This window comes from Bombina bombina, chromosome 6 (assembly GCF_027579735.1).
Source record: "Bombina bombina isolate aBomBom1 chromosome 6, aBomBom1.pri, whole genome shotgun sequence".
Taxonomy (NCBI): domain Eukaryota; kingdom Metazoa; phylum Chordata; class Amphibia; order Anura; family Bombinatoridae; genus Bombina; species Bombina bombina.
Window position 1 is genome coordinate 1,056,338,035 of NC_069504.1, and position 27,890 is coordinate 1,056,365,924.

General features: G+C 37.1%; 1 protein-coding gene across 1 annotated transcript in view; it reads left to right on the top strand.

Annotated features, from left to right (window-relative positions):
- CACNA1C (calcium voltage-gated channel subunit alpha1 C) overlaps nt 1-27,890 on the top strand; it is a 1,426,303-nt gene that overhangs the window by 1,149,808 nt on the left and 248,605 nt on the right. Inside the window, 2 exon segments of the mRNA XM_053719677.1 lie at nt 5,287-5,352; nt 6,244-6,335. Coding sequence (XP_053575652.1) covers nt 5,287-5,352; nt 6,244-6,335 — 158 coding nt within the window.

Consider the following 27,890-nt stretch of genomic DNA (forward strand, 5'->3'; position numbering starts at 1 on the left):
AGATTGTTTAACACTTCTCAGGATGGATTCGGATTGCAATAGTTTTATTTTACACACGCAAATTATGTTTACCCTAGACACTAAATTTGATTTCATGTATACTTTCAAACTATTTGCCTGCTCATTGTGGGCTAGATTATGAGTGAAGCGCAATTTATTGCTGTCACTTGTGCGTTAACACTGCTATAAAGTAAAACGTTTTCAACCCGCAGAGTGCAAAAAGCAGAACTTCGAATATTGCGACCGCATTAACATATTTCCCCATAGACTTCAATGAAGCATGAAAAATGGGGAAAAAACACACCCAACAAGTGGCGCAAACCCAATCGCGTTTTCTCATTTGCACTAACCTGACATGAAATATTAAAGTGAAGGTAAAGTTAATCAGTCTGCTACGAAAAAATCAATATAGCATTCAAAATTAATAGGATGTCCATTCATCATTTCTTATTTTTGGATTTTACCTTTGTTATCTTGTATAATGTGCTGCGATTTCGCTTTGAACAAAACAACCCGTTTTTTTTTTTTTTTTTCTAAACAACGATCACGTTGTTTAGACAGCCAATTGATTTTCTGGCCGTTAGGCGGCCGTCAATTGACGTCAGAAGGTGATGCTTAATGGTGCGCATGCGCGACTATTTTTACTTCCTCCTTGAAAGCGAGCGCGTCCTCGTGTTGCGCATGCGCATTAAGCCGTTCATTTGTTTGCCAAGTCTCCACCGCATCGGATTGCATACTGCTTTGGCGAGAGATAATTTTTGTGCGCATGTGCGGTTAAAAGAGGATCGATGTGCACGAGCGTATTTCAGACGTATAGAGCGGGTGGGACCGCTCTATATGTCAATGTATAGCAAACACGGAAATGCTGGATGGGAGGAGATTAGGATAGCAAGGACATAGCGACTACGTTGTACGTTAGAAAAGCAAAATACATATAAATTTGTATGTGAAAAACTTTACCTTCACTTTAATATGTCACATTCCAATGTTTTACAGTTCTATTTATTCTTAAATCAATATTTCTATCTATACGTGAGGGTTTGTTTTCTTTGCTAATATATATATATATATACCTATAAAAATTAATTAGAATGAGAAACTTAGTCTAGAGCCACATTGTAATATTATTTCGCAATCTTCAGATGAGTAAAACAAAACACAAGAGGGCACCAGCAATGCATGATGCAGCATCTTAAATTTTTGAGTTGCTTTAGCAGAATATATTCACAAAGGTGATGGTGCAAAACCTGTATTTCTAGTTATAAGTCCCTACTCTTTATGCAGAACAAGAATAGATAATACATTTAGACAACTAAAATAAAAAACAGTAGGGTACCCTATCAGTTAAAACATAATACATATAACAATAGTGAAAATGGAATTTCAATATATAATGTCCCAGAGTTGGCAATATAAGCCAATATGCACAAAAACATTGTCCCTCAACATGATGTGAACTTTCTAGGTAAAATTCCTAATGTGTGCCCCAACAGGAAAAATTATAAAAATAAAAAATAATGAAAAATGATAATAAGGATAAACAAGCATAAAAAATCAGATCCTATTAAAAAGTCCTTGGTAATGCAAAGTCTCTGTGAATCCAATGTGCGCTGAAAGCAAACAGAGCCAGCGTTCTTTTAACACAAGATAAAAGTACAGGAATAAGCTGTATATTTATTACTTACACCGTAAATGTGAAGCTGAGAAAGAACATTTATGGTGTAAGTAATAAATATACACCTTATTCCTGTACTTTTATTTTGTGTTCAAAAACAAGTTTCTCAGACATGCAGGTCCTTTTCATTAGGCATTTTATGGTTTACAGCGCCTCCTTAAGATACATATGATTATATATAGACGTATATATATATCTATCTATATATATATATATATATATATATATATATATATATATATACACTGTATATATAGGAATATCTATTTATAAATGCTTAAACATATTCCCCTATGTGCAGAACATTGGAACATGAAATATGTACAGTAAATACACACTATAATACTTTATTAAAAATGAATATTGCATAATATGCTTTTACATGTTTTCTACTTAACTGCAAAAGGCCCCAATGCACTTATATATATTTTTAATTATAGTACGGGTGGGGGAATGCAGAGTGTCATTAAGCAGGAAACTTAAATAATATTACAATATAATGAAATAGATTCTAGTGTATATATGTTAAGATTTACTGCCGCAGAGTTAAAGCCAAGAGCAAGTAACAACTAACAAAGTAATTGTAATAGAATATACAATTAAGTATAAGTAGCTTGAATCTGCGTTCTGAAATAATGACTCTGCTGAGTTTAAGAAAATTAAATAAACTATATAAGTAGTAGTTCAAATGTCATTCAAACTATTAACTTTATTGAAAAAATGTCAAAGAAAAAGAAAAAAAGGAAAATTCTCATGCATACAAATGGCTTGAGCTCAGAATTAAAAACACTTAAACCAGAGAAAATGGTAGAGCTCCCATCTAGTGTGTGTAATTTCAAGTTATAACAGCCAGCAAAAGATTTAAATCAATATCAAATAAGCCCTTACAATCCGAGGGCTAAATTTATCTTTACCATTTTAATTATCTTTACCATTTTAAACTAACTGTTAAAGGGACATGAAACCTATTTATTTTTTTTCTTTCATGATTTAGAAAGAGCATGTCATTTTAAACAACTTTCTAATTTACTTCTATTATCTAATTTGCTTCATTCTCTTGATATCACTTGCTGAAAACCATATCTAGATATGCTCAGTAGCTGCTGATTAGTTGCTGCACATAAAGGCCTTGTGTGATTGGCTCACACATGTACATAGCAAGTTCTTCAACAAAGGATATCTAAAGAATCGATTAAATTAGATAATAGAATTAAATTGGAAAGTTGTTTAAAATTGCATGCCCTATCTGAATTATGAAAGTTTAATTTTGACTAGACCTTTAAGCTAAAATACCCACATAAATTATGGAGAGTCTAGTTTTATAACATGGTAAGCAAGTTTTAAAAAAAAATGGAGATCCAAAGCTTCTCCTCAGGACCCCTGACGCGCGTTTCACAAAAATAAATTTGTGAAATGCACGTAAGGGGTCCTGTGGAGAAGCTTTGTCTTTGTTTTTTTTAAACTTGCTTACCATGTTATAAAACTAAACTCTCCATAATTTATGTGGGTATTTCAGCCTAGCAGTTAGCTTAAAATGGTAAAGATAATTTAAATTTAGCCCTCGGATTGTAAGGGCTTATTTGATATTGATATAATTCTTTTGCTGGCTGTTATAACTTCAAATTACACACACTAGATGGGAGTTCTACCATTTTCTCTGGTTTAAGTGTTTTTAATTCTGAGCTCAAGCCATTTGTATGCATGATAATTTTCCTGTTTTTCTTTTTCTTTGACATTTTTTCAATAAAGTTAATAGTGTGAATGCCATTAGAACTTATATAGCTTATTTAATTTTCTTAAAGGGACATAATACTCATATGCTAAATCACTTGAAACTGATGCAGTATAACTTTAAAAAGCTGACAGGAAAATATCACCTGAGCATCTCTATGTAAAAAAAGAAGATATTTTACATCACAATTTCCTCAACTCAGCAGAGTAAGTTCTATGTAAAAAGTTATACTTGAGCTGTTGCTTAGCTGCAGGAAAGAAAAAAAAAGAAAGAAATGAACAGCAGCCAATCAGCATCAGTGGTGCTGACGTCATGAACTCTTTTACTGTTATCTCATGAGATTTCACTTAACTCTCATGAGATTTCATAGTAAACTTCCTTAAACTGAATAGGGAAATAAGATGAGTTTTCACGTAAGCTCACTCCCTTAGCTGTCCCCGGACAGACATACTGATTTGCTGCTTAGAAGTCCTTTACAATGGGAGGTGGCTACTGAGGAACTTTTGAAGTAAAATATCTTTCTTTTTTACATAGAGATGTTCAGGTGATATTTTCTAGTCAGTTTTTTACAGCTATGCTGCATCACTGTGTTTCAACATTTGGGTATCATGGCCTTTTAAACTCAGCAGAGTCATTATTTCAGAACGCAGATTCAAGCTACTTATACTTATATGTATATTCTATTACAATTACTTTGTTAGTTGGCACTTATATATACAGTATGTCTATATATATGCATTTAAGTGTTTATATATGTGTATATATGTCTGTAAATACAAAAATACACATATAAATACATATGTACACACATATATACAAAAATACACATATAAATACATATGTACACACATATATACAAAAATACACATATAAATACATATGTACACACATATATACAAAAATACACATATAAATACATATGTACACACATATATACAAAAATACACATATAAATACATATGTACACACATATATACAAAAATACACATATAAATACATATGTACACACATATATACAAAAATATACATATAAATACATATGTACACACATATATCCGAAAAATACACATATAAATACATATGTACACACATATATACAAAAACATACAGTACATATCCATATTTAGACATGTATATGTATGTGTCTCTATGTTACAGCCATTTGACTGCCTTTTTTCCCTAACACATGAGACCTCATACCTTTGAACCTTTATAACTTTTGCGTGCAATATTTTTTTTGAATCATTTTTATTAGGTAGTGTTATTATGAGTGTAAGTGTACTTTGTAATGTATTTTTAATGTGTTTTGTGACATCTATTTTCCCTACCATTTTTATAGTAAGGCTGACTCATTTATTTGAAATGCTGTAGGCAATTAGAATATTGAGTAAGGTATACAGGTTTTTGCAAATAAATTATTTTATATAGGGTTATATGTTCAAGAAAAGTTAGCAGCCAGAGCTAAATTTAAGAGCCTTTACTATAAAGGCATCTGATTGGCTGTCCCACCTACATGCATGACAACAACAACAACAAAAAAGGCTCTGGAAGGGAGCTTATTTTAACAAAGCACTCTAGTGGGTCTGATTTACAGAATGGTTCATAAGGTAGGAAGGAGTCATGTGGGAAATTAAAACATGCAGGAAAATGTGCTATCACTTTAAATCGGTTTACATATGATGTTTGGGCCTTAAGATGTCCTCAAACATTGTTGTAAGTGGAACTTTACATAATTATTTCTTGTTTTTGACATTCTTGCAGAGGAAACAGTGGTGCTATCATGTTTAGTACCATGAATACACTACCCATTCCTGTGCACATTGCATAATGATAATTGTATGTATACTTATTATTTCTAACCGTATCCTGTTCTCCACAGGCTCTCCCGTATGTGGCTCTGCTTATTGTCATGCTGTTCTTTATCTATGCTGTTATTGGCATGCAAGTAAGTGTGTAGTATGAAAAATATCATTTTGCAGTAAAAACACGGTTTGTATAAAAAAGGAGCATCATTCTTAACATCGTTATCCAAATCAGCCTCACACAATCAACCCCTATGCAAAAAATACCTATCAAGTAGGGTTCAAATGCCCCCCCCCACACACACACACACACCAAAAAAAAACTCCAAAAGCCTCTTATAAATAATTCCATTAGCTTTTTGTTATTCTTTAGGTTTTTGCAAAATCTTTCTATAACGTGTAACTAAGATAAAGGGCAGCGGCTTCACTAAGGTATCTGAGTGTTGAAGAAACAAAAAGTTATATATATACAGGAATATCGCTACTTCCAACATAAATAACAAATTACATTTGTGCAATTAAAATGGGCTGGAAAAATGTGGAGCCTTCCAGCTTGGCTGATCCCTGTAAGTAATCTCAAGACACAAAGGCCTGGTCCTAGTTTCCATTGCTGTTGCAAACTGGGGGTAATAAGTATTTCCAGTAACATCTATGGAGATGTTTTATGATTCCTTACAGTGCTGAGGATCAGCCAGCTGGAAGGCTGCAAAGCTCTTAAGCCCTTTGAAATGCATAGATTTTCTGTTGTTATTTAGTTTACAGTAGCAATCTTCCTGTATTTGTTGTCGGTCCTTAATGGTAAAACATTGCACAAAGAGTTATCCTTTGTTCATGTTTTTTTCTGCATTGAACAGAAGTTGAAGCCTCTGTCGAAAGAAGCAGTCAACACCATATTAGACTTTTAGTTTAGATTGGGAGTCTACACACCCTATGTAGAATATTTGTTTATTTAAATAAAATCTGATTGTTTATTTGTGTTTTTCCTTAATTACCCTTGTATCATGTTGCTACTATTACCATCTTCTATCCTGCAGGTCTTTGGGAAGATAGCTATGAATGACACTACAGAAATAAACCGGAATAATAACTTTCAGACCTTCCCTCAAGCCGTCCTGCTGTTGTTCAGGTTGGTAAAGAGAAAGTTAATAAAATGCCACTCAAGAGCAATGGGCAGAGATGTGTAGTCTTGTTAAACTTTCTGATTACATCAATGTACCTTAAGAATTTCTAAAGAGATCTGATTCCTATGTTTAGGGGTTAATAGGTTTATTTAGGTGTCGGGAATTTTGGGGAGCGACGGAATAGGGGTTCAAAACAGCCAATAGGATGAGAGCTACTGAAATCCTTTTGGCTGATTTGAACAGCATAAAATACGCATTATGCACTTCGGTTTATGAGATTTAGGTGTAACGCGTTGTCGAGTTAGTGCACATAAAAAAATTAGCTATCTTAAGGCGCATTATGTAAATATTAAATATGAAATATTGTAAAAAATATTAATATTAATAATTATTAAAGATACTGAAAAATATACATATATATTCTATGGATTATTTACCATTTTTTAGTACATCTATAATAATTATTGACATTAATTATCAATATTTTTCAATATTTAATAAATACATAACACACCTTAAGAAAACTCATGTCGTGTTAGCACACATGAAGAATGAATGTACTCCTGTTGCGTAATATACACAAACCCGACAGGAGTATTCTTCAAATTCAAATCAGCCAATAGAATGAAAGCTTATGAAATCCTATTGGCTGATTTGAACAGCCAATAGGATTTCAGTAGCTCTCATCCTATTGGCTGTTTTGAACAACCAATAGGATTTCAGAAGCTCTCAGTCTATTGGCTGATTTGAATTTGAAGAATCAAATCAGCCAATAGGAATGCAAGATACTCCATTTTGAAATGGCTACCTTGCATTCAACTTCAGTGTACGGCAGTGATCGTTTGAAGAGGATGCTCCGTGCAGGATGGGATCGGCTTCCAGGATGGCTTCGCGCCGCCGGGATGAAGATAGAAGACGTCCCTGAGATGGATGAAGGTGTTGCCGCCTGGATAAAGACTTCTTGTCTGGACATGAGTAGATATTTTGGGGTCAGTTTTTTTTTTTGTTTTTTTGGGTGGATTTTTTTTTTTTAGATTAGGGCTTTGGGCTTTTGTAAAAGAGCTGAATGCCCTTTTAAGGGCAGTGAAAAAGAGCTGAATGCGCTCAATGCCCATACAAATGCCCCATTAGGGGCAATGGGTAGCTTAGGTTTTTTTAGAGTTAGGTTTTTTATTTTGGGGGGTTGGTTGGGTGGTGGGTTTTATTGTTGGGGGGACTTTATATTTTTTTACAGGTAAAAGAGCTGTTTAATTTAGGGCAAAGCCCTACAAAAGGCCCTTTTAAGGGCTATCAGTAGATTATTGTATGCTAGGGGGTGTTTTTATTTTGGGGGGCTTTTTTAGTTTTATAGGGCTATTAGATTAGGTGTAATTGTTTTTATTTTTGATAATTTTGTTTATTATTTTTTGTAAGCTTAGTGTTTTTTATTTTTCATTATTTAGTGTTTATTATTTTTTGTAATTTTCAATTTGTTTATTTTTTTCGTAGTGTTAATTTTTTTTTTAATTTGTAATTTAGATTTTTTAATTGGTAGTATTTTTTTATTTTATGGGAATAGTAATGTTAGCTTAATTTATAGTTTAATGTTAGGTTTATTTTCTCTTGCAAGGTGTATCCAGTCCACGGATTCATCCTTACTTGTGGGATATTCTCATTCCCTACAGGAAGTGGCAAAGAGAGCACACAGCAAAGCTGTTCATATAGCTCCCCCTCTGGCTCCGCCCCCCAGTCATTCTCTTTGCCGCTCTAACAAGTAGCATCTCCACGGGAGGGTAAAGTGAATGTGGTGTTAGATTTGTAGTTTTTATATCTTCAATCAAAAGTTTGTTATTTTTAAATAGTACCGGTTTGTGCTCTCTCTGGCAGAAATATGATGAAGAATTCTGCTGAGAGGAAAATGATTTTAGCATGCTGTAACTAAAATCAATTGCTGTTCCCACACAGGACTGAGGAGTACCAGAAAACATCAGTTGGGGGGAACAGTTTGCAGGCTTAACTGCTTTGAGGTATGTTTCAGTCATCTTTTTTCTAGTCAAGACAAGATAATGCTAGAAGACTGACAAGATTCCCCATGTGGGAAGGGTAAGCCATGTTCTGAAACTTAGTATAGAACTAGAGGCTTATTTAAGTGGGCTCAATAGACTGGTTATCACTTTAACAGGGCAATCGATTATTTTGTTTAGAAAAATACTCTTTATTGACACTTTTAAGCACTTTTGATGTGTTTATTGGGGTTTTATTCCACATGGCATTATTTTTAGACACCTAAATTGGGTTCTGAAGGCCCCACAGCTCCGGAGTGGAGTGGAAGGGGCCTAATTTCGCGCCTCAGTTGCGCAGTTTATTCTGACAAGATTTCCCTGCATGCTGCTTCACATGGGTCCAGAGACTGCTTGAGGACTTCAGGAAGCTTGATTTTCTCAAATTCAATCCTTAAGGGAAGGTAGGGCCACAGCAGGCTGCTGTGGCAAGGTGCTGTAGTTTATTAACCGGTTGTTTGCTTTAGGCGGCTCCGGTTTGGGCATTAAAGGGTTAATCAGGCTGCTGTGCAATCATATTGAAGCATTAGGCACATACTGTAAAAATTTCAAGAGATTTGGTTAATTTTTCACCGTTTTGTAAAATTGTGTGCGCTTTTATTATCTTAAAGGCACAGTACCATTTATTGCAAATTGTATTTTTTATTACATAAAGTGTTTTTCCAAGCCTGCTTGTGTATAATACCAATCTGTTAAACATGTCTGACACTAAGGAAAAGCCTTGCTCTATGTGTTCAGAAGCCATGGTGGAACCCCCACTCAAAATGTGTCCCAAGTGCACTAATGTGTCTATACACTTTAAAGATCATATTGTGTCACTTGAAAATATAGCCCTAGATGATTCTTTGACTGAAGGTAATGAGGATAGTCCTCTCCCCATGTGTCATCACCAGTTACGCCCGCTCAAGCGATACCTAGTACCTCTAGTGCATTAGCACCTATTACATTGCAACAACTGGCGGCAGTCATGGATAATTCCCTTGCGGCCTTTCTATCCAAACTTTCCCTAAAAAGCGCGATAGCTCTTTTTTGAGAACAGATGAGGAGCAGTCGGAAGCTTTGGGAGGCTTATCTGATGTACCCTCACAACACTCTGAAGTAGGGGCGAGGGATGTTATGTCTGAGGGAGAAATTTCTGATTCAGGAAAAGTTTCTCAGCGGGCAGAATCAGATTCACTAGCATTTAAATTTAAATTGGAACACCTCCGCGTACTGCTTAGGGAGGTCTTATCAACTCTGGATGATTGTGACCCTAGGGTGGTCCCAGAGAAATTGTGTAAAATGGACAAATATCTATAAGTCCCTGTATACACTGATGCGTTTCCGATCCCTAAGAGGGTGGCGGATATTGTTGCTAGGGAGTGGGAAAGACCAGGTGTACCTTTTGTTCCCCCACCTATCTTTAAGAAAATGTTCCCCATAACTGATCCCAGGCGGGACGCGTGGCAGACGGTCCCTCAGGTAGAGGGGGCAGTTTCAACACTAGCCAAGTGCACAACCATACCAATTGAAGACAGTTGTGCTTTTAAAGATCCTATGGATAAAAAATTAGAAGGTTTACTAAAGAAAATATTTGTTCAACAAGGTTTCCTTCTCCAACCTATTGCCTGCATTATTCCTGTAACTACTGCAGCGGCTTTCTGGTTTGAGGCGCTGGAGGAGTCGCTCCAGACGGAGACCTCATATGACGAAATTATGGATAGAATTAAGGCTCTAAAGCTGGCTAATTCTTTTATCACAGATGCCGCTTTGCAATTAGCTAAGTTAGCGGCGAAAAATTCTGGTTTTGCCATCATGGCGCGCAGAGCGCTTTGGCTTAAATCATGGTCGGCCGACGTGTCGTCTAAAACAAAATTACTGAATATTCCTTTCAAGGGAAAGACCCTTTTCGGGCCCGAGTTGAAAGAGATTATTTTGGATATCACTGGGGGAAAGGGCCATGCCCTCCCGCAAGATAGGCCTTTGAAGGCTAAAAACAAGGCTAATTTTCGTTCCTTTCGCAACTTCAGGAGCGGTCCTGCTTCAGCCTCTGCTACCGCAAAGCAAGAGGGTAACACTTCACAGCCCAAGGCAACCTGGAAGCCTTTGCAGGGCTGGAACAAGGGTAAACAGGCCAAGAAGCCTGCAGCTGCTACTAAGACAGCATGAAGGGGTAGCCCCCGATCCGGATCTGGTAGGGGGCAGACTCTCTCTCTTTGCTCAGGCTTGGGCAAGAGATGTTCCCGATCCCTGGGCATTAGAGATAGTTGCTCAGGGATATCTTCTAGAATTCAAGGACTCTCCTCCAAGGGGAAGGTTCCACATTTCTTGTCTGTCTACAGACCAGACAAAGAAAGAGGCGTTCTTACGCTGTGTAGAAGATCTACTCAAGATGGGAGTGATATATCCTTGTAGGGAATGAGAATATCCCACAAGTAAGGATGAATCCGTGGACTGGATACACTGCAAGAGAAAGTCATTTATCAGGTAAGCATAAATTCTGTTTTTATTTCACAGGTAAGTTTTTATGTATTTTAAGATAGTTATAATAAGATAGTTGTAATTTTAATTTAAAGTTAGGGGGCTGGCAGTTTAGGGTTTAATAGTTTTATTTAGTGTTTTGCGATGTGGGGGGCCGGATGTTTAGGGGTTAATAAGTTTATTTTGTGGTGGCGATGTGGGAGGCTGGAGGTTTAGGGGTTAATAGGTTTATTTAGTGGCGGCGATGTCGGAGGCTGGAGGTTTAGGGGTTAATAACTTTATTATAGTGTCGGGGAGCGGCAGATTAGGGGTTAATAGCTTTATTATAGTATCGGCGATGTCGGGGAGAGGCGGATTAGGGGTTAATAACTTTATTTAGGTGTGTGCGATGTCGGGGAGCGGCGGAATAGGGATTAATAATTTTATTTAGGTGCCAGCGATGTCGGGAGCGGCGGAATAGGGGTTAATAACTTTATTTAGGTGTTGGCAATGTCGGGGACGGCAGATTAGTGGTGTTTAGACATGATACAAAGTAGCGTATCATGTCCGCCACACATCGATAAATGCAGACAGCATACGTATTCTTGTGAACTGCTGGTGCAATGCCGCCCACTGCATATTCGCGGCCAATCAACCGCTAGCAGGGGGGTGTCAGTCAGAGGTGGCGGATGAGTTAAGGAGCAGTGGTCATAAGTTTCCCGGTGAGCCGGAAACTTTCGGGGTAGATTGCAGCATCTGCTGCTTGGTAAATCTACCCCATAGTGTACATGAAAGAAAATCACAACAATAACAAGGAAAAAAATAAAAACTAACACGCCCTGGCAGAGACCAACAGAGGGCATGAGTTGAATGGATTAAAACACTTGATAATAAGAATAAGAAAAAGAGGAGGTATAGGGATGGGTGGATGGGGTAACGCAAAGGTGACGCCGACAAGGCAAGTAGGGTGAGTACAGGTAGATATAGTAAGTAAAAAAGAGAAGAGCACAAAACAAACACTCTCTTCTCTTTTTTACTTAGTATTTAGTGTGGAATGTTTGTGGGGCCTTTTGGACTGAGGAGCTGAAGTTTCTCGCACGTTAGCTGGAGCAACCTATTCCTGGCTGCAGGAAGATTCGTATTGGATCATAAGGAGCCTTGAGCCCAATGATAGACTGGTTTATGTAAAGTATATACATGTACTAAGCAGATTAGAGTGGATCTCTTTTCTTTGGACATTTGTTCATTTGTTTATGTGTTTATACTTTTAATTGATTTTATTGTGCTTTCAATTTTTTAACACTGTTTGGATCCATACCTGTTGAGGGCAGTAGCGCTATGTGTTATTCCATTTTTGTGACAGGTAGATGTAGGGTGAGACTCCTCCTACAAATTCAGGCTAAACAATTCAACTGGGTAGAACTTGCTGATTGATGGATAAATGTAGCTACCCAGGTGTTGAACCAAAAATGAGCCGGATCCTAACCTTAAATTCCTGCTTTTTCAAATAAAGATAGCAAGAGAACGAAGAAAAATTGATAATAGGAGTAAAAGAGACAGTAACTTGAGTGCAGATATTCATATACTGTAGAAAGTTGATTAAAATTGTATGCTTTATCTGCATCATGAAAAAAGGGTTTAGTATCCCTTTAAACTAGGTTTTGCATTCATTTAGTTTTCTAATTTAATATTTTACACCCTCCCCAACTTAAGCTGCCTTACAATGCTTTTGTGTTTAAATTTAAACAGATTGGAGCGGGGAGGGGCATAATGTTCCGTGTAGAACTCTTGTGCATATTGATTTGAACTAGTTAAATTAAGGTTTTTAATAGACCGAGATTTGTTTTTGGATGAATCATACATAATATATATATTTTGTTTAATATAAAATTAGTTCAAGGGCAGTGTTCTCCCCAGGGCCTTTTTAGCTGGTGCACCACCTGGCTGCTTTTACTGAACACAGGCATGATTCTATTGACCACCTAGCTAAAATTTTAGTCAATATTAAGCAAAAATTACCCAATATTAAAAATGCTCAATTTTTATTGCACAAATTACCATTAAATACATTTATGTTAAATTATGCAATTAAAGGCACACTCAGGTTTTATTACATTTTCATGATTCAGATAGAACATGTAATTTTAAACAACTTTCCAATTTACTTCCATTAAAAAAATGTGGACAGTCTTTTATATTTACACTTTTTGAGTCACCAGCTCCTACTGAGCATGTGCAAGAACTATACGTATATGCATTTGTGATTGGCTGATTGCTAACACATGGTACAGGGGGAGTGGAAATATACATAACTTTGAAATGTGATAGAAAATAATCTACTACTCAATTGAAATTCATAGTAAATGCTATTGCATTGTCTTGTTATCTTGCATTTGTTGATTATGCAAATCCACTGTGTTTACTGGTCCTTTAATGATATAATATTAGAAAATATTACACTGCCCCCACCTGGCTACTTCATAATGCCATCTGGCTGGGAACATTTTCTGTGAAGAACACTGAAGAGGATTATTTTACCATAGAAATTATTTAACCCCCTTAATTCTTATGGGGAGCGCCTTCAGGCCAGCAGAGGAGTAGCCTGAAATCAGCATAAATGTAAATAAAGTTAAAGCTAGTGCTAATGCTTTAAGCCAGTAGCTGGAGATAATATTATTATAATATTATTATTTCCACCTCCTAAAGCCTGTGAAACATACAATATTAATTCCCTGTTAGTGGGGACATCCCTACTTTGTATGTATTTTGAGACATTTAGAATGCAAGAAAAATAAACACATAAACAACCTCTGAAGAGGTTTTACCTTCTTTAAGTTAATATGAGCTCCAGAAACACCTCAGTTAAGAGGTTTGCACACATTGCTGCATTGTTTATCCTGATCACAGGAGAAAAGACTTCTGGCAGTAAGTAAAAGGGTTTTTTAATTATTATTTTTTGAGAATTTATTTTTATGGATTTTTTTAGTTTTAAGGAGATTTTTAGTTTTTTAGCTAGGATTTTTTTAGGGGGATTATTATTTTTTGGATATCTTTTCTTTAGTATACTTTTTTGGGAGGGATACTTTTGTTTTTTAGTATTGGATTTTTTTAGGGAAATTTTGTTTTTAAGGGGTCTTTAGTTTTTATGATTAGTTTTTTTTAAGGGACCTTTATTTTTAGGGGCTTTAGTTTTGTAGTATGGGTTTTATAACACTTTTTTGTATATACTTTTTAATGTTATCTTAGGGGGTTCTTAGGTTAGGAGGTCTTGTGGTGTTAGCAGTGTAGGCTTTTAGTGTAGATGGGTATTTTTGAGATAGGGATTGTGCCAGTTTAGTACTGTAGGGGGTATTTTTGCATTGGGGTTGTGGTGCTTTTGGGGTTAATTGTCTGGTTTTTGGCGTTGGGGTAGTGAGAGTAAGGAGGTTAACACATTGGGGGGTTTGTGTAGTGATTTTACCAATTGGGTTAATGCTGGTATGACCTGTAACCATTTACAGTAATAATTTACACCAACTTTTCAAAAGCGATATTGCAAGTTGAGTATAGCGTACATTGAGCACACAATGCTCAACTTGTAATAGCAAGGTAAATGTGTCCAGCACACTAATTAGCACTTCCCATTATAAGTATAGAATGTGTTAATTTTAGCTTGTGCTCAAAAGAAGTGTTTGGTTAAATTTTGTACCCAGTGACTTGTAATACCATTCGTGGGCAACATAATAATTGAGTGCAATCAGCAATGTTCCACTTGTAATCTAGACCTATAGAAATTGTATGGCTAAATCAGTCAAATCTAAGATGAATTGTCCCAGCTCTAGCTTGTGAAAAGGACAAGACCTGGTTGAATGAGAGCAGTACAAGGTGTACAGCCAGTGGCAGTTTCTGCAAGAGGCACAGCCACTAGCTGTTTGTGAGTGAAGCAGATGAGTGACCGAAGTGGAGCCTCATATATTAGGGCTTTGCTTGCAAGAGGAAGAGAAGTTCAGAGCCAGCCAGTGGCAGAGGCTGTGATGAAAAGACAGAGAAGAATGAGAGGCAACGGGCTTGTGAGAAGGGCAAATCCACTGAATGCAGATTTGAGAGCAGTGGGTGAACAATCCTAGGGTAGAATCCTACCAGCAAAATGCTGAAAAGTACAGAAAGGTTTTAATTCATCATGCCATTCATTCTGTAAAGCGCCTGATTGGGAATGGTTTTATTTTTCAGCATAATAACGATCCCAAGCACACTACTAATGCGTGAAATCATATTTGGAGAGTAAAAAAGCTTGTAAAAAACTAACAGTCATATCTGAGTCCATATCTGAATATTATAGAGACAGTATGGGATCACCTGGATAGAGAAAGAAAAAAAAGACAACCTAAATCTAAAGAAGAATTCTCTCTGGGAAGTGCTGAAAGAACCCTGGTATAATATACCAGTAGATTACTTCAGAAAACCTCAGCATACGCTCTCGGCATTTATCATTGCACCAGCAGTTCTGGGTGTCAATCAACCCGATCATATTTGATAGGGTGGATTTCTGTCTGCCGCCTCAGAGCAGGCGGACAGGTTATGGGGCATCAAGCTCCATATGGAGCTTGATAAATATCCCCCTAAATACTGACTTTTGCCCGAAGAAGCCATTTTGCTCTGAAAATTGTGGAGGGGGGTTATATTTTGTGTATATATTTCCTGTATTTTCTGTTTGTATCTTAATAAAGAGATGGAAAAATAAATATGGATAGTTATATAAACTTTACTAAAACAACAAATCTAATGGTGGCCTAAGACTTTTGCACAATATTGTGTGTGTGTGTGTATATATATATATATATATATATATATATATATATATATATATATATATATATATATATATATATATATATATATATATATATACACAATATATATATATATACACACAGTATATATATATATATATATATATATATATATACATACAGTGTATGTATATATGTATATATATATATATATATATATATATAGTGATATATACAGATAGGTAAATAGATAGATATTTTACTAAACAAACATCATCATATATATCTATATATATATATATATATATATATTTAAGAATACATAGAACATATTCTTTTATGGGAAGAACATAGGAATGTGAAATATTACTATTTCATGTTGGGTTAGCGCACTTGAGAAAACATGAGTAAGGGTGTTAGTTTTTTTCTACTTTTCACTGAAGTTTACTGGTGAATATGTTAACGCACTTGCGATATTCAAGTTTGGATTTGTGCATGCGTCGGGTTATGACTTGTGCAAAAACGGTTTACTTTCAACTTGTAATATGTGCGCTTCCTGGCACGTGCAAAAAGCTTACTTCTAGCGAAGTTAACATGTGTGTGTGAGCGATACATAGCGCACCACTTGTTATCTAGCCCAATGCTGGATAATTTTGAGCATTTGGAAGGAATGTAGCAGGTTAACTGCAACTTGATCCTGAGAACTGTTTCTAAGAGGAAGCTGAGGTTTCTTTACAGTATATGAATATCTGCACTCAAGTTACTGTCTCTATAATTCTGTATTAGTAATGGCCACTAAGAACTAAAATGGACAAGACCCCAAAGGCAGAAGGTTATATTTCAAACTTGTGAGCTCTTTCTTTCAGCTCCAAGATAATACTACTATTGACCCTGCAGCTTCAGGGCTTTCCACAGAAGCTAGTGATATACCTGCAGCCTCATTTGTTATTAATACTGATTATGCTGAACAATTTAAGGCTTATATTGATAAATTACCAACAAAGGAAGATTCTGACTCTTTAAAAATGCTGATTACCACTGAACATGTGCAAGAATACGTCTGAAATTGGTCACAGAAAGGAGGATGTGAAAGAGACACAGGAAATTGTGAATGACATGCTAAACACCATCTCGACTTAATCCAATATACAGGATTCTAAAATAGAGGCTCTTAAAGATAGAGGACCTTAATAACCAAGGTCGAAGAAATAACTTAAGAATTAGGGGAAACCCTGAATCTGTTTTGGCTTCAGGTATTACTAAAATACACAAAGTCCATATTCTAAAAATTAAAAGCAATACAAATATAGATTTCACATCCACGGATCAAATTGCGGAAGCATTTTGTTTGTTTTATGAATCTTTATATAATCTGTCAAGTCCCGCTAACAGTGCAAGGTTACTCAGATATAAACAAAGAACAACTAATTAAAAATTATTTTGACAACATTCCCATTCCAAAAAATTCTGCAGAATAACATGAAAATGTAAATTGATCTTGAAGAAATGAACTTCTCTCTCGGTAAAGCCCCAGGCACAGATAGGTTCACTAACTAATTCTATAAAAAAATATAAAAAATAGCCTCACCCTACACTTATCAGAATTATTCAACTTTATAAACACTGATAATCCATTTCTAATACAAGTTTTAGAAGCACACATCATTGTCATGCCCAAACCTAGTAAACGTTAAATACCGACATAAAGATCTGTGCCAGAATCTTAGCAAACAAACTAAAAATAAACTCTTTTACCGGAATATATAGTGGGGATAAAATAGGGTTTATATATTCTAGAAAAGCTAATGATAAGACAGTTAGGGTGAACCAGTTAATTGAATATGCCACCTCTTATGATGTTGCCCTAGTTGTGATCACAACAGATGCAGAGAAAGCTTTCAAACACGTCTGTTGGAAATTCGTACAGACCATGCTTTCTTGTTTTGGGTTAGGTTTTGAATTTATAGCTAAAATTGTTTCCCACTCAGACAGCTAGGGTGAGGATGAATGGCTCAGTATCAGAGCCATTTTATATATCCAACAGGAACAGACAGGGCTGACCTTTATCCCCCTTGCTGTTTGCATGTTTAGTAGAGGCGTTAGCTATAAATATAATATCCCAAAACGAGATTACGGGGTTGCGTAAAGCAAATTTGGACCATAAAATAATGCTATATGCAGACAACATATTAATCTTTTTGTCTAAAACATTAGTCTCCATCCCTTTAGTGTTGAGAGAATTTGAAGATTTTAAATTTGTTTCAGACTTCCTGATTAATTATACAGAATCATTAATTCTGAATATTAATTTAACTGAAGAGGATATTCACAAAGTAAAACATATATGCCCTTTCCTTTAGCAAAATAAACATTTAAATTACCTGGTAGTTTACCTTGCTCCTACAAAAAAACTATTCCAATATATCACAACAGCACTCCTTGAAGGAGTGCTGCTATGATATATTGAATTTATTTAATGACAAGGTCTGAGTGCAAAGACCTACAGTGCGCACCAAGCTTAATAAGAGATGAGCGCTGCAGTTTTTTTTTTTATAATAACATTTTTTATTGAGGTAATTGAGGCAAACAATCGCCTAGATTTAGAGTTCTGCATTAGCCGTCAAAACCAGCGTTAAGGGGTCCTAACGCTGGTTTTGTCCAACCGCTGGTATTTAGAGTCTTGTAGGTAAGGGTCTAACGCTCACTTTCCAGCCGCGACTTTTCCATACCGCAGTTCCCCCTACTCCAATTGCGTATCCTATCTTTTCAATGGGATCTTTCTAACGCTGGTATTTAGAGTCTTGGCTGAAGTGAGCGTTAGAAATCTAACGACAAGACTCCAGCCGCAGAGAAAAGCCAGGAGTTAAGAGCTTTCTGGGCTAACGCCGGTTCATGAAGCTCTTAACTACTGTGCTCTAAAGTACACTAACACCCATAAACTACCTATGTACCCCTAAACCGAGGCCCCCCCACATCACTGCCACTCTATTAAATTTTTTAACCCCTAATCTGTCGACCGCACACCGCCGCCACCTACATTATCCCTATGTACCCCTAATCTGCTGCCCCTAACACCGCCGACACCTACATAATATTTATTAACCCCTAATATGCCCCCCCCCAACGTCGCTGCTACCTACCTACAATTATTAACCCCTAATCTGCCGACCGGACCTCACCGCTACTCTAATAAATGTATTAACCCCTAAAGCTAAGTCTAACCCTAACACTAACAACAACAAAATATTACAAGAATTTTAAACTAATTACACCTACTCTAAGCCCCCTAAAAAAATAACAAAGCCCCCCAAAATAAAAAATGCCCTACCCTATTCTAAAATAAATATTTTACAGCTCTTTTACCTTATCAGCCCTTAAAAGGGCCTTTTGCGGGGCATGCCCCAAAGAATTCTGCTCTTTTGCCTGTAAAAAAAAACATACAATACCCCCCCCAACATAACAACCCACCACCCACATACCCCTAATCTAACCCAAACCCCCCTTAAATAAACCTAACACTAAGCCCCTGAAGATCTTCCTACCTTGTCTTCACGACGCCGGGTATCACCGATTCGTCCAGAAGAGGGTCCGAAGTCTTCATCCAATCCGGGCAATGTCTTCATCCAAGCGGGGGCTGAAGAGGTCCATCATCCGGCTGAAGTCTTCATCCAAGCGGGGGCTGAAGAGGTCCATCATCCGGCTGAAGTCTTCTATCAAGCGGCATCTTCAATCTTCTTTCTTCCGGATCCATCTTCATCCCGCCGACGCGGAACATCCTTCTTCCCCGACGGACTAATGAGGAATGAAGGTTCCTTTAAGGGACGTCATCCAAGATGGCGTCCCTTCAATTCCGATTGGCTGATAGGATAGAACTACCGACGAATGAAGGCTCCTTTAAGGGACGTCATCCAAGATGGCGTCCCTTCAATTCCGATTGGCTGATAGGATTCTATCAGCCAATCGGAATTAAGGTAGGAAAAATCTGATTGGCTGATGGAATCAGCCAATCAGATTCAAGTTCAATCCGATTGGCTGATCCAATCAGCCAATCAGATTGAGCTTGCATTCTATTGGCTGTTCCGATCAGCCAATAGAATGCGAGCTCAATCTGATTGGCTGATTGGATCAGCCAATCGGATTGAACTTGAATCTGATTGGAGCCTTCATTCGTCGGTAGTTCGTCGGGAAAGAAGGATGTTCCGAGTCGGCGGGATGAAGATTCAAGACCCGGCTTCGAAGATGACCTCGCCCGGATAGAAGACTTCTTCAGCGCCTCTTGGAAGATGACCTCGCCCAGATGGAAGATTTCTTCAGCGCCGCTTGGAGGATCACTTCATCGGATGGAAGATTTCTTTAGCGCCCCTTGGAGGATCACTTCTGCCGGTCCGGATGTCCTCTTCAGTTCCATCGGTGGCTCGGCTGAGTGAAGACAACTAAAGGTAGGATGATCTTCAGGGGATTAGTGTTAGGTTATTTTTAAGGGGGGTTTGGGTTAGATTAGGGGTATGAGGGTGGTGGGTTTTAATGTTGGGGGGGTTGTATTTTTCTTTTACAGGCAAAAGAGCTGAACTTTTTGGGGCATGCCCCCACAAAAGGCCCTTTTAAGGGCTGGTAAGGTAAAAGAGCTTTGAACTTTTTTAATGTAGAATAGGGTAGGGCATTTTTTTTATTTTGGGGGGTTTGTTATTTTATTAGGGGGCTTAGATTAGGTGTAAGTAGCTTAAAATTGTTGTAATATGTTTTTAAATGTTTGTAACTTATTTTTTTTATTTTTTGTAACTTAGCTTTTTTTATTTTTTGTACTTTAGTTGGTTTATGTAATTGTATTTAATTGTAGTTATTTGTAGGTAGTTTATTTAATTTATTTAATGATAGTGTAGTGTTAGGTTTAATTGTAACTTAGGTTAGGATTTATTTTACAGGTAATTTTGTATTTCTTTTAGCTAGGTAGTTATTAAATAGTTAATAACTATTTAATAACTATTCTAACTAGCTAAAATAAATACAAAGTTACCTGTAAAATAAATATAAATCCTAAGATAGCTACAATACATAGTAACATAGTAGATAAGGTTGAAAAAAGACTGAAGTCCATCGAGTTCAACCTATACAAATCTAAGATACTTACAAAAAGCTCCAGTTAAGCTTAAATAACCCCATTAAAATGTGACCCATTTAATACTAGCAATCATATCCATGAATTTTGTTTATATACAGAAATTTATCCAGACTATTTTTAAATGTATCTATGGTATTGGCATTCACTACCTCCTTTGGTAATGAGTTCCACAATTTTATTGCTCTTACAGTGAAAAAATGTTTCTGTTGCAGGAGATTAAATCTCCTTTCCTCCAACCTTAAATTATGACCTCTTGTCAGAACCAATTTTCTTGGAATAAAAAGAGCTTCTGCCATCTCTGTATATGGGCCTTGAATATATTTATATAAAGTAATCATGTCACCTCTCAAGCGCCTTTTTTCTAAAGAGAACAGACCCAGTTTGGCTAGCCTCTCCTCATAGGTTAATTTCTCCAATCCCCTTATTAGCTTTGTGGCCCTTCTCTGAACTTTTTCTAGTTCTGCAATATCTTTTTTAGCAATCGGTCCCCAGAACTGCACTCCAAACTCAAGGTGAGGTCTTACCAGGGCTTTATATAATGACAGAATTATGCTTTCCTCCCTTGAATCAATACCACTTTTAATACATGCTAGTATCTTATTAGCCTTTGAAGCCGCTGCCCTGCATTGTGCACTCATCTTTAGCTTGTTATCTATTACTACTCCCAAATCCCTTTCCTCCTGTGTTTGGCTAAGTCTTGTCCTATTTAAAAAATACATAGCCTGCTTATTTTTACTTCCAAAATGTAGAACCTTACATTTTTCCGTATTAAATCTCATTTTCCATTCACTTGCCCATAGTTCTAATTTTAGCAAATCCCTTTGCAAAGAGAGTTCATCCTGCCCTGACCTAATGACCTTACTTAACTTAGTATCATCTGCAAAAATATCGCTATTTAATCCTTGCTCCAAGTCATTTATAAAAATATTAAAAAGAACAGGGCCCAGTACTGATCCCTGGGGGACGCCACTGATTACCTTTGTCCAATCTGAGTATGATCCATTTACTGCTACTCGTTGCTCCCTATCTTTTATCCAGTTATTTATCCATGAGCTAACATTTTCAGCTATTCCCAGTCCCTTAATTTTGTGCATTAATCTCTCATGTGGCACTGTATCAATGCCTTTGCAAAATCTAAGTATATCACATCAACTGATTCCCCTTTATCTATATTTTTACTTACTTCCTCGTAGAATCTAATTAGATTAGTTTGACATGATCTATTTCTCCTAAAGCCATGCTGATTAGAACTCATAATCTTGTTTACACGAATATGCTCATCAATATAATCCCTTATAATCCCTTCAAATATCTTCCCCACTATTGATGTCAGACTAACTGGTCTATAGCTTCCTGGATCATCCCTGCTTCCCTTTTTGAAGAGTGGCACCACATCAGCTTTACGCCAATCCTGGGGTACCATGCCTGAGGATAATGAGTCTTGAAAAATTAAGAGTAAAGGTTTGTCTATAACAGTGCTAAGTTCACTTAACACCCTTGGGTGTATTCCATCTGGGCCTGGAGTTTTATTTACCTTAATATTTTTTAGTTTTTTTCCTGATATCCTCTAAACAAAACCCAGTTAGTTGTATGGACTGGCATGTTCTATTCTGTTCCAAAGTATCATTCAATGGTTCCTCTCTTGTGTATACTGAAGAAAAAAACTGGTTTAGTACCTCAGCCTTCTCCCTGTCAATATTTATCATGCTACCCTCCACACATTTTAATGTACCTATATTATCCTTCTTAGATTTTTTGCTATTTATGTACTTAAAGAACCTTTTAGGGTTAGACTTAGAATCCTTGGCAATTAATTTTTCATTTTCAATTTTGGCTAATTTGATTGCTTTTTTGCATGCTTTGTTACATTCCTTATAAATATTGTATGCTGAGTCTGTACTATTTTCTTTTAATAATTTAAATGCCCTACGTTTTTTCCTAATTTCTTTTAACACATTTTTATTTAGCCATAACGGCTTAGTTATTTTATTTTTATTTTTATAACCATATGGTATGTATTGATATGTATATTTATTTAACAAATTTTTAAATATTATCCATTTATCCTCTGTATTTTTATTAGAAAATACATTGTCCCAATTTATATTATTTAATGATTTCCTTAAATCGTTGAATTTTGCTTTCTTGAAATTAAAAGTCTTAGTTAAGCCTTTAAAACACTGCATATGAAAAGAGATTTCAAATGTGACCATGTTATGATCACTGTTACCCAAATGTTCTTTAACTTCTATGTTTGATATTATATCTGTATTGTTTGATAGCACTAAATCCAATATAGCTTTACTACTAGTTGGCTCCTCTATTAATTGTGACAAGAAGTTATCCCTGAGAACATTTAAAAATCTATCCCCCTTAGCTGAATTACTAGTTTCATTGGCCCAGTTTATATCAGGGTAGTTAAAATCTCCCATAATTACAGCACTGTTATTAGCAGCCTTACCTATTTGGATAAGAAGTTGAGTTTCCACCGGGTCACTAATGTTGGGAGGCTTGTAGCATGTTCCTAGTAATATTTTTTTAGGATTTTTCCCCCCACTCTTTATTTCAACCCACAGGGTCTCTACATTGTCACTTGTATCATAAATATCTTCCCTTATTGTAGGTTTAAGGTCAGGTTTAATATACATGCAGATTCCTCCACCCCTTTTATTATTCCTGTCCCTCCTAAATAATGTATACCCCTCTAAGTTAACTGCCCAGTCATGTGAATCATCCCACCAAGTTTCAGTTATATTGATAACATCATAGTCCTCTTCTGCAACTAAGAGCGTCAGCTCCCCCATTTTACCTGTCATGCTTCTTGCATTTGTTGTCATACATTTAATTTTCATGTGCTTTCTGCTGCTACTTGGTGTACTTTCCTCTATACTTTCTAATGTGACATTTCTTAAGTCATCCCTTCCTTGAGATATTAAGGGAGTGACATATTCAGACACTGATCTCTCTGTTCTATTTTGTTCTAATTGACCCTCCCCCCCTTTGCCTAGTTTAAAAGTTTCTCTAAACGTGCTACCATCCTTTCCCCCAACACACCTGCACCCATGTCATTCAGGTGCAATCCATCCTTACTGTACAATTTGTACCCTAGTGAAAAATCAGCCCAGTGTTCTATAAAGTCAAACCCCTCATTTTTACACCATGTTTTTAGCCATGAATTAACAGACCTTAGCTCCTTCTGCCTTACTGAGTTAACACACGGCACTGGTAATATCTCAGAAAATATTACTTTGGAGGTCCTTGCTTTAAGCTTGCTACCTAACTCCCTGAAGTCATTTTTTAGGACTCTCCATCTCCCACTGATTTCTTCATTAGTACCAATATGCACCATGACTGCAGGATCAGACCCGCATCCCTCTAACAATCTATCAATACGCTCCACAATATGCCTAACACGAGCCCCTGGAAGACAGCAAACTGTTCTATGTAAAGGGTCTGGATGACAAATTACCCTATCAACCTTCCTTATAATAGAGTCTCCTACCACCAACATCTGCCTCTGGCCCTGACTTGTATGCCCCTCTTCCATGACTGAAGGACTGCCCACCATAGTATGCTCCTCTTCCACAGCTAAAGGACTGTTCACTATACTAGGCAACACGGCCCTCTCTGACACTGCCACCCCTGAACTGATATCCCCAACATCTTCACTTAATCTTGCAAATCTATTGGGGTGTACCAGCTCAGAACTGGCCTGTCTCTTCCGCTTACTTCGCCCTCTAACTGTGACCCAGCTACATCCTGGAGTCTCCTCATCTGAATCCTCCCCATTCCCACTGCTGGAACCATTAACAACCAGCTCAGTCCTATCCATTTCCCTTTCAAGTGTCTGAATTTATGTAATTATTAATTATATTGTAGCTATATTAGGGTTTATTTTACAGGTAAGTATTTAGTTTTAAATAGGAATAATTTATTAAAGTATAGTGTAGTGTTAGGTGTAATTGTAACTTAGGTTAGTTTTTATTTCACAGGTAAATTTCTCTTTATTTTAGCTAGGTAAGCTATTAAATAGTTAATAACTATTTAATAGCTATTGTACCTAGTTAAAATAAATTGAAAGGTACCTGTAAAATAAAAATAAATCCTAAGATAGCTAGAATATAATTATTATTTATATTGTAGCTATATTAGGGTTTATTTTAAAGGTAAGTATTTAGTTTTAAATAGGATTCATTTAGTTCATAATAGAAATATGATTTAGATTTATTTAATTAATATTTAAGTTAGGGGGTGTTAGGGTTAGTGTTAGACTTAGGTTTAGGGGTTAATAATTTTATTACAGTGGCGGCGGTGTAGTGGGGGGCAGGATAGGGGTTAATAAATTTATTATAGGTGGCGACGGTGTAGGGGGGGCAGGATAGGGGTTAATAAATTTATTATAGGTGGCGACGGTGTAGGGGGGGCAGGATGGGGGTTAATAAATTTAATATAGGTTGCGGCGGGTTCAGGGAGCGGCGGTTTAGGGGTTAAACTATTTTTTTATTTGCTGCGAGGTGCGGGATCAGCAGGATAGGGGTTAATAACTTTATTATAGAGGGCGACGGTATAGGGGGGGCAGGATAGGGGTTACTAGGTATAATGTAGGTGGCAGCGGTGTCCGGGAGCAGCGGTTTAGGGGTTAATACATTTATCCGAGTTGGGGCAGGGTCTAGGAGCGTCGGTTTAGGGGTTAGTAACTTTATTTAGTTGCGGGGGGCTCCGGGGGCGCCGGTATAGGGGGTAGAACAGTGTAGTTTAGTGTGAGTGCTTAGTGACAGGCTAGCAAGAAAGCTGTCAAACAGCCGAAGAGCAGCGAGATCGGATGAGTGATAACTCTCACAGTCCGCTGCTCATCGCCCCGCGGCTTTTTGACAGCTTTTTTTGATAACTTAGGCGTATTTTTTCAGGTCCGCGGCGGCGAAGGTAGGCGAGCTTAGGCGGGCGTAATGGGCCGGCGAAGGCAGGAAAGTTGACATGTTGATAACTACCCCCCTTAGGGGTTAATACATTTATTAGAGTAGCGGTGAGGTCCGGTCGGCAGATTAGGGGTTAATAATTGTAGGTAGGTAGCGGCGACATTGGGGGGGGCAGATTAGGGGGTAATAAATATAATATAGGGGTCGGCGGGGGTTAGGGGCAGCAGATTAGGGGTTCATAGGGATAACGTAGGTTGCGGCGGTGTACGGAGCGGCAGATTAGGGGTTAATAATAATATGCAGGGGTCAGCGATAGCGGGGGCGGCAGATTAGGGGTTAATAAGTGTAAGGTTAGGGGTGTTTAGACTCGGGGTACATGTTAGGGTGTTAGCTGCAGACTTAGGAAGTGTTTCCCCATAGGAAACAATGGGGCTGCGTTAGGAGCTGAACTCTGCTTTTTTGTAGGTGTTAGGTTTTTTTCAGCTCAAACTGTCCCATTGTTTCCTATGGGGGATCGTGCATCAGCACGTTTTTAAGCTGCCCGCGTCCGTAAGCACCGCTGGTATTGAGAGTTGCAGTGGCGGTAAATTATGCTCTACGCTCCCTTTTTGGAGCCTAACGCAGCCCTTCTGTGAACTCTAAATACCAGCGGTATTTAAAAGGTGCGGGGGGGAAAATACACGCGTAGCTAACGCACCCCTTTGGCCGCAGAACTCTAAATCTAGCCGAATATAAACAGTGTAAATTCAAAGGCAAAAATGAGTAATTTACAGTTTCAAATATACTTAGAAGACAAAAGAAAAATTACAAAGACATAAAACAATATTACACCAGTCAGGAATATTCCATGGATGTCTTCTATGGTGCACGAGAAACTAGTTTAATCTGTAACCGAGATTATGTCATTTGAACCTCCTTTATAATCTTCAAATCTGAAATCTCTAGAGTGCTGCAGTTTTTAATCTCTGGGAGACATAAAAGAATAGCAGCAGATTTATCTTCCTTGATATCTCAATAAATCTCCTGGTTAGCAGGATTAATGTATTTAAAATTAATATATTCTCGAGGATGCTATATTTATTACAGGCTGTGCCAATCCCCTTTCTTCCTAAATTTGTATTAATTGTACAGAATCAAATCCTTGAATATAAATGGTTTAAAAACATGCGAAAATAAATACATTTTTGATGACCCTCCTGGTTAAAGCAGGTGGTTTTAAAGAACACCTTAGATCCTTATGTTGGTTTAAAAAAATAAATTAAAAAAAAAAAAGCGATATACTTTTTTGGACAAGATTTTCAACTCTTAAAAGGTAGACATATCTGGTGTGGGACAATATTTTGATTGCATTTCCTGGATTATCTTCAAAGGTTTCCTCTTTAATCCCATTGACTGATAATATTTCATTCCTCCCTGGACTGGGAACTATAGGAAGTTTCATTTTAAAACCCACAGAAAATTTTTTGTTTTCTAAATAGGTAATGAGACAGAAAAAGTCTACAGACCTATAGGAAAAGGGTTTGGTTACTTTTCAGCATTGGTTTGTTTATTTATTTTAATAAACCTTATTTAATCCTTTGACCCAAAAAGATGTATATATTTTTGTCCATCGTACTGCATAACGTATATATCTACGTCCTAGTTCAGGAAGCTACAGCAGCCTCGGCTGTACAGTGACAGCCAAGAACTGCTATTTCTATGGTCCAGGCATCTGTCTGCATATGAAAACAGAGCACAGTCGGTGCTCCAGTTCCATATAAAGGCAGATGCCTGATCGTTACAGACAGTACCGTCTGTAACAATATTCTGCTGGTGCTGGCGGGAGGCAGGTGAGTGGGAGGTGGGTGGATGGACGGGCCCTGCTCTGGAGGGGGAAGAATTGGGGGGACCCTACCTACAGATTTTTTTTGTGAGGGAGGGATGGGGGGATCAGGCAGGACCCTGAGCTATGGAGCACGGTGTGGAAGGGAGAGCGAGCGATTGGGCATATGCTGCAAATACAAATATACTGGGAAGGAGACCCTACACTATGGAACATGTATTTTGAAGGGAGAGGGAATAAGGGGCCACACAATCTCACACAGGCGGGACGTGGGGAGGGTGAGGGGGATCACTACAATACAGAAAAGTAAAATAAATGTTATATATATATATATATATATATATATATATATATATATATATATATATATATATATATATATAAAATCATCCAAATACCAGCATAACCCACCACTTGACAACCGCCTGGGTGCAAACTTTAAATTAAGTATACCAA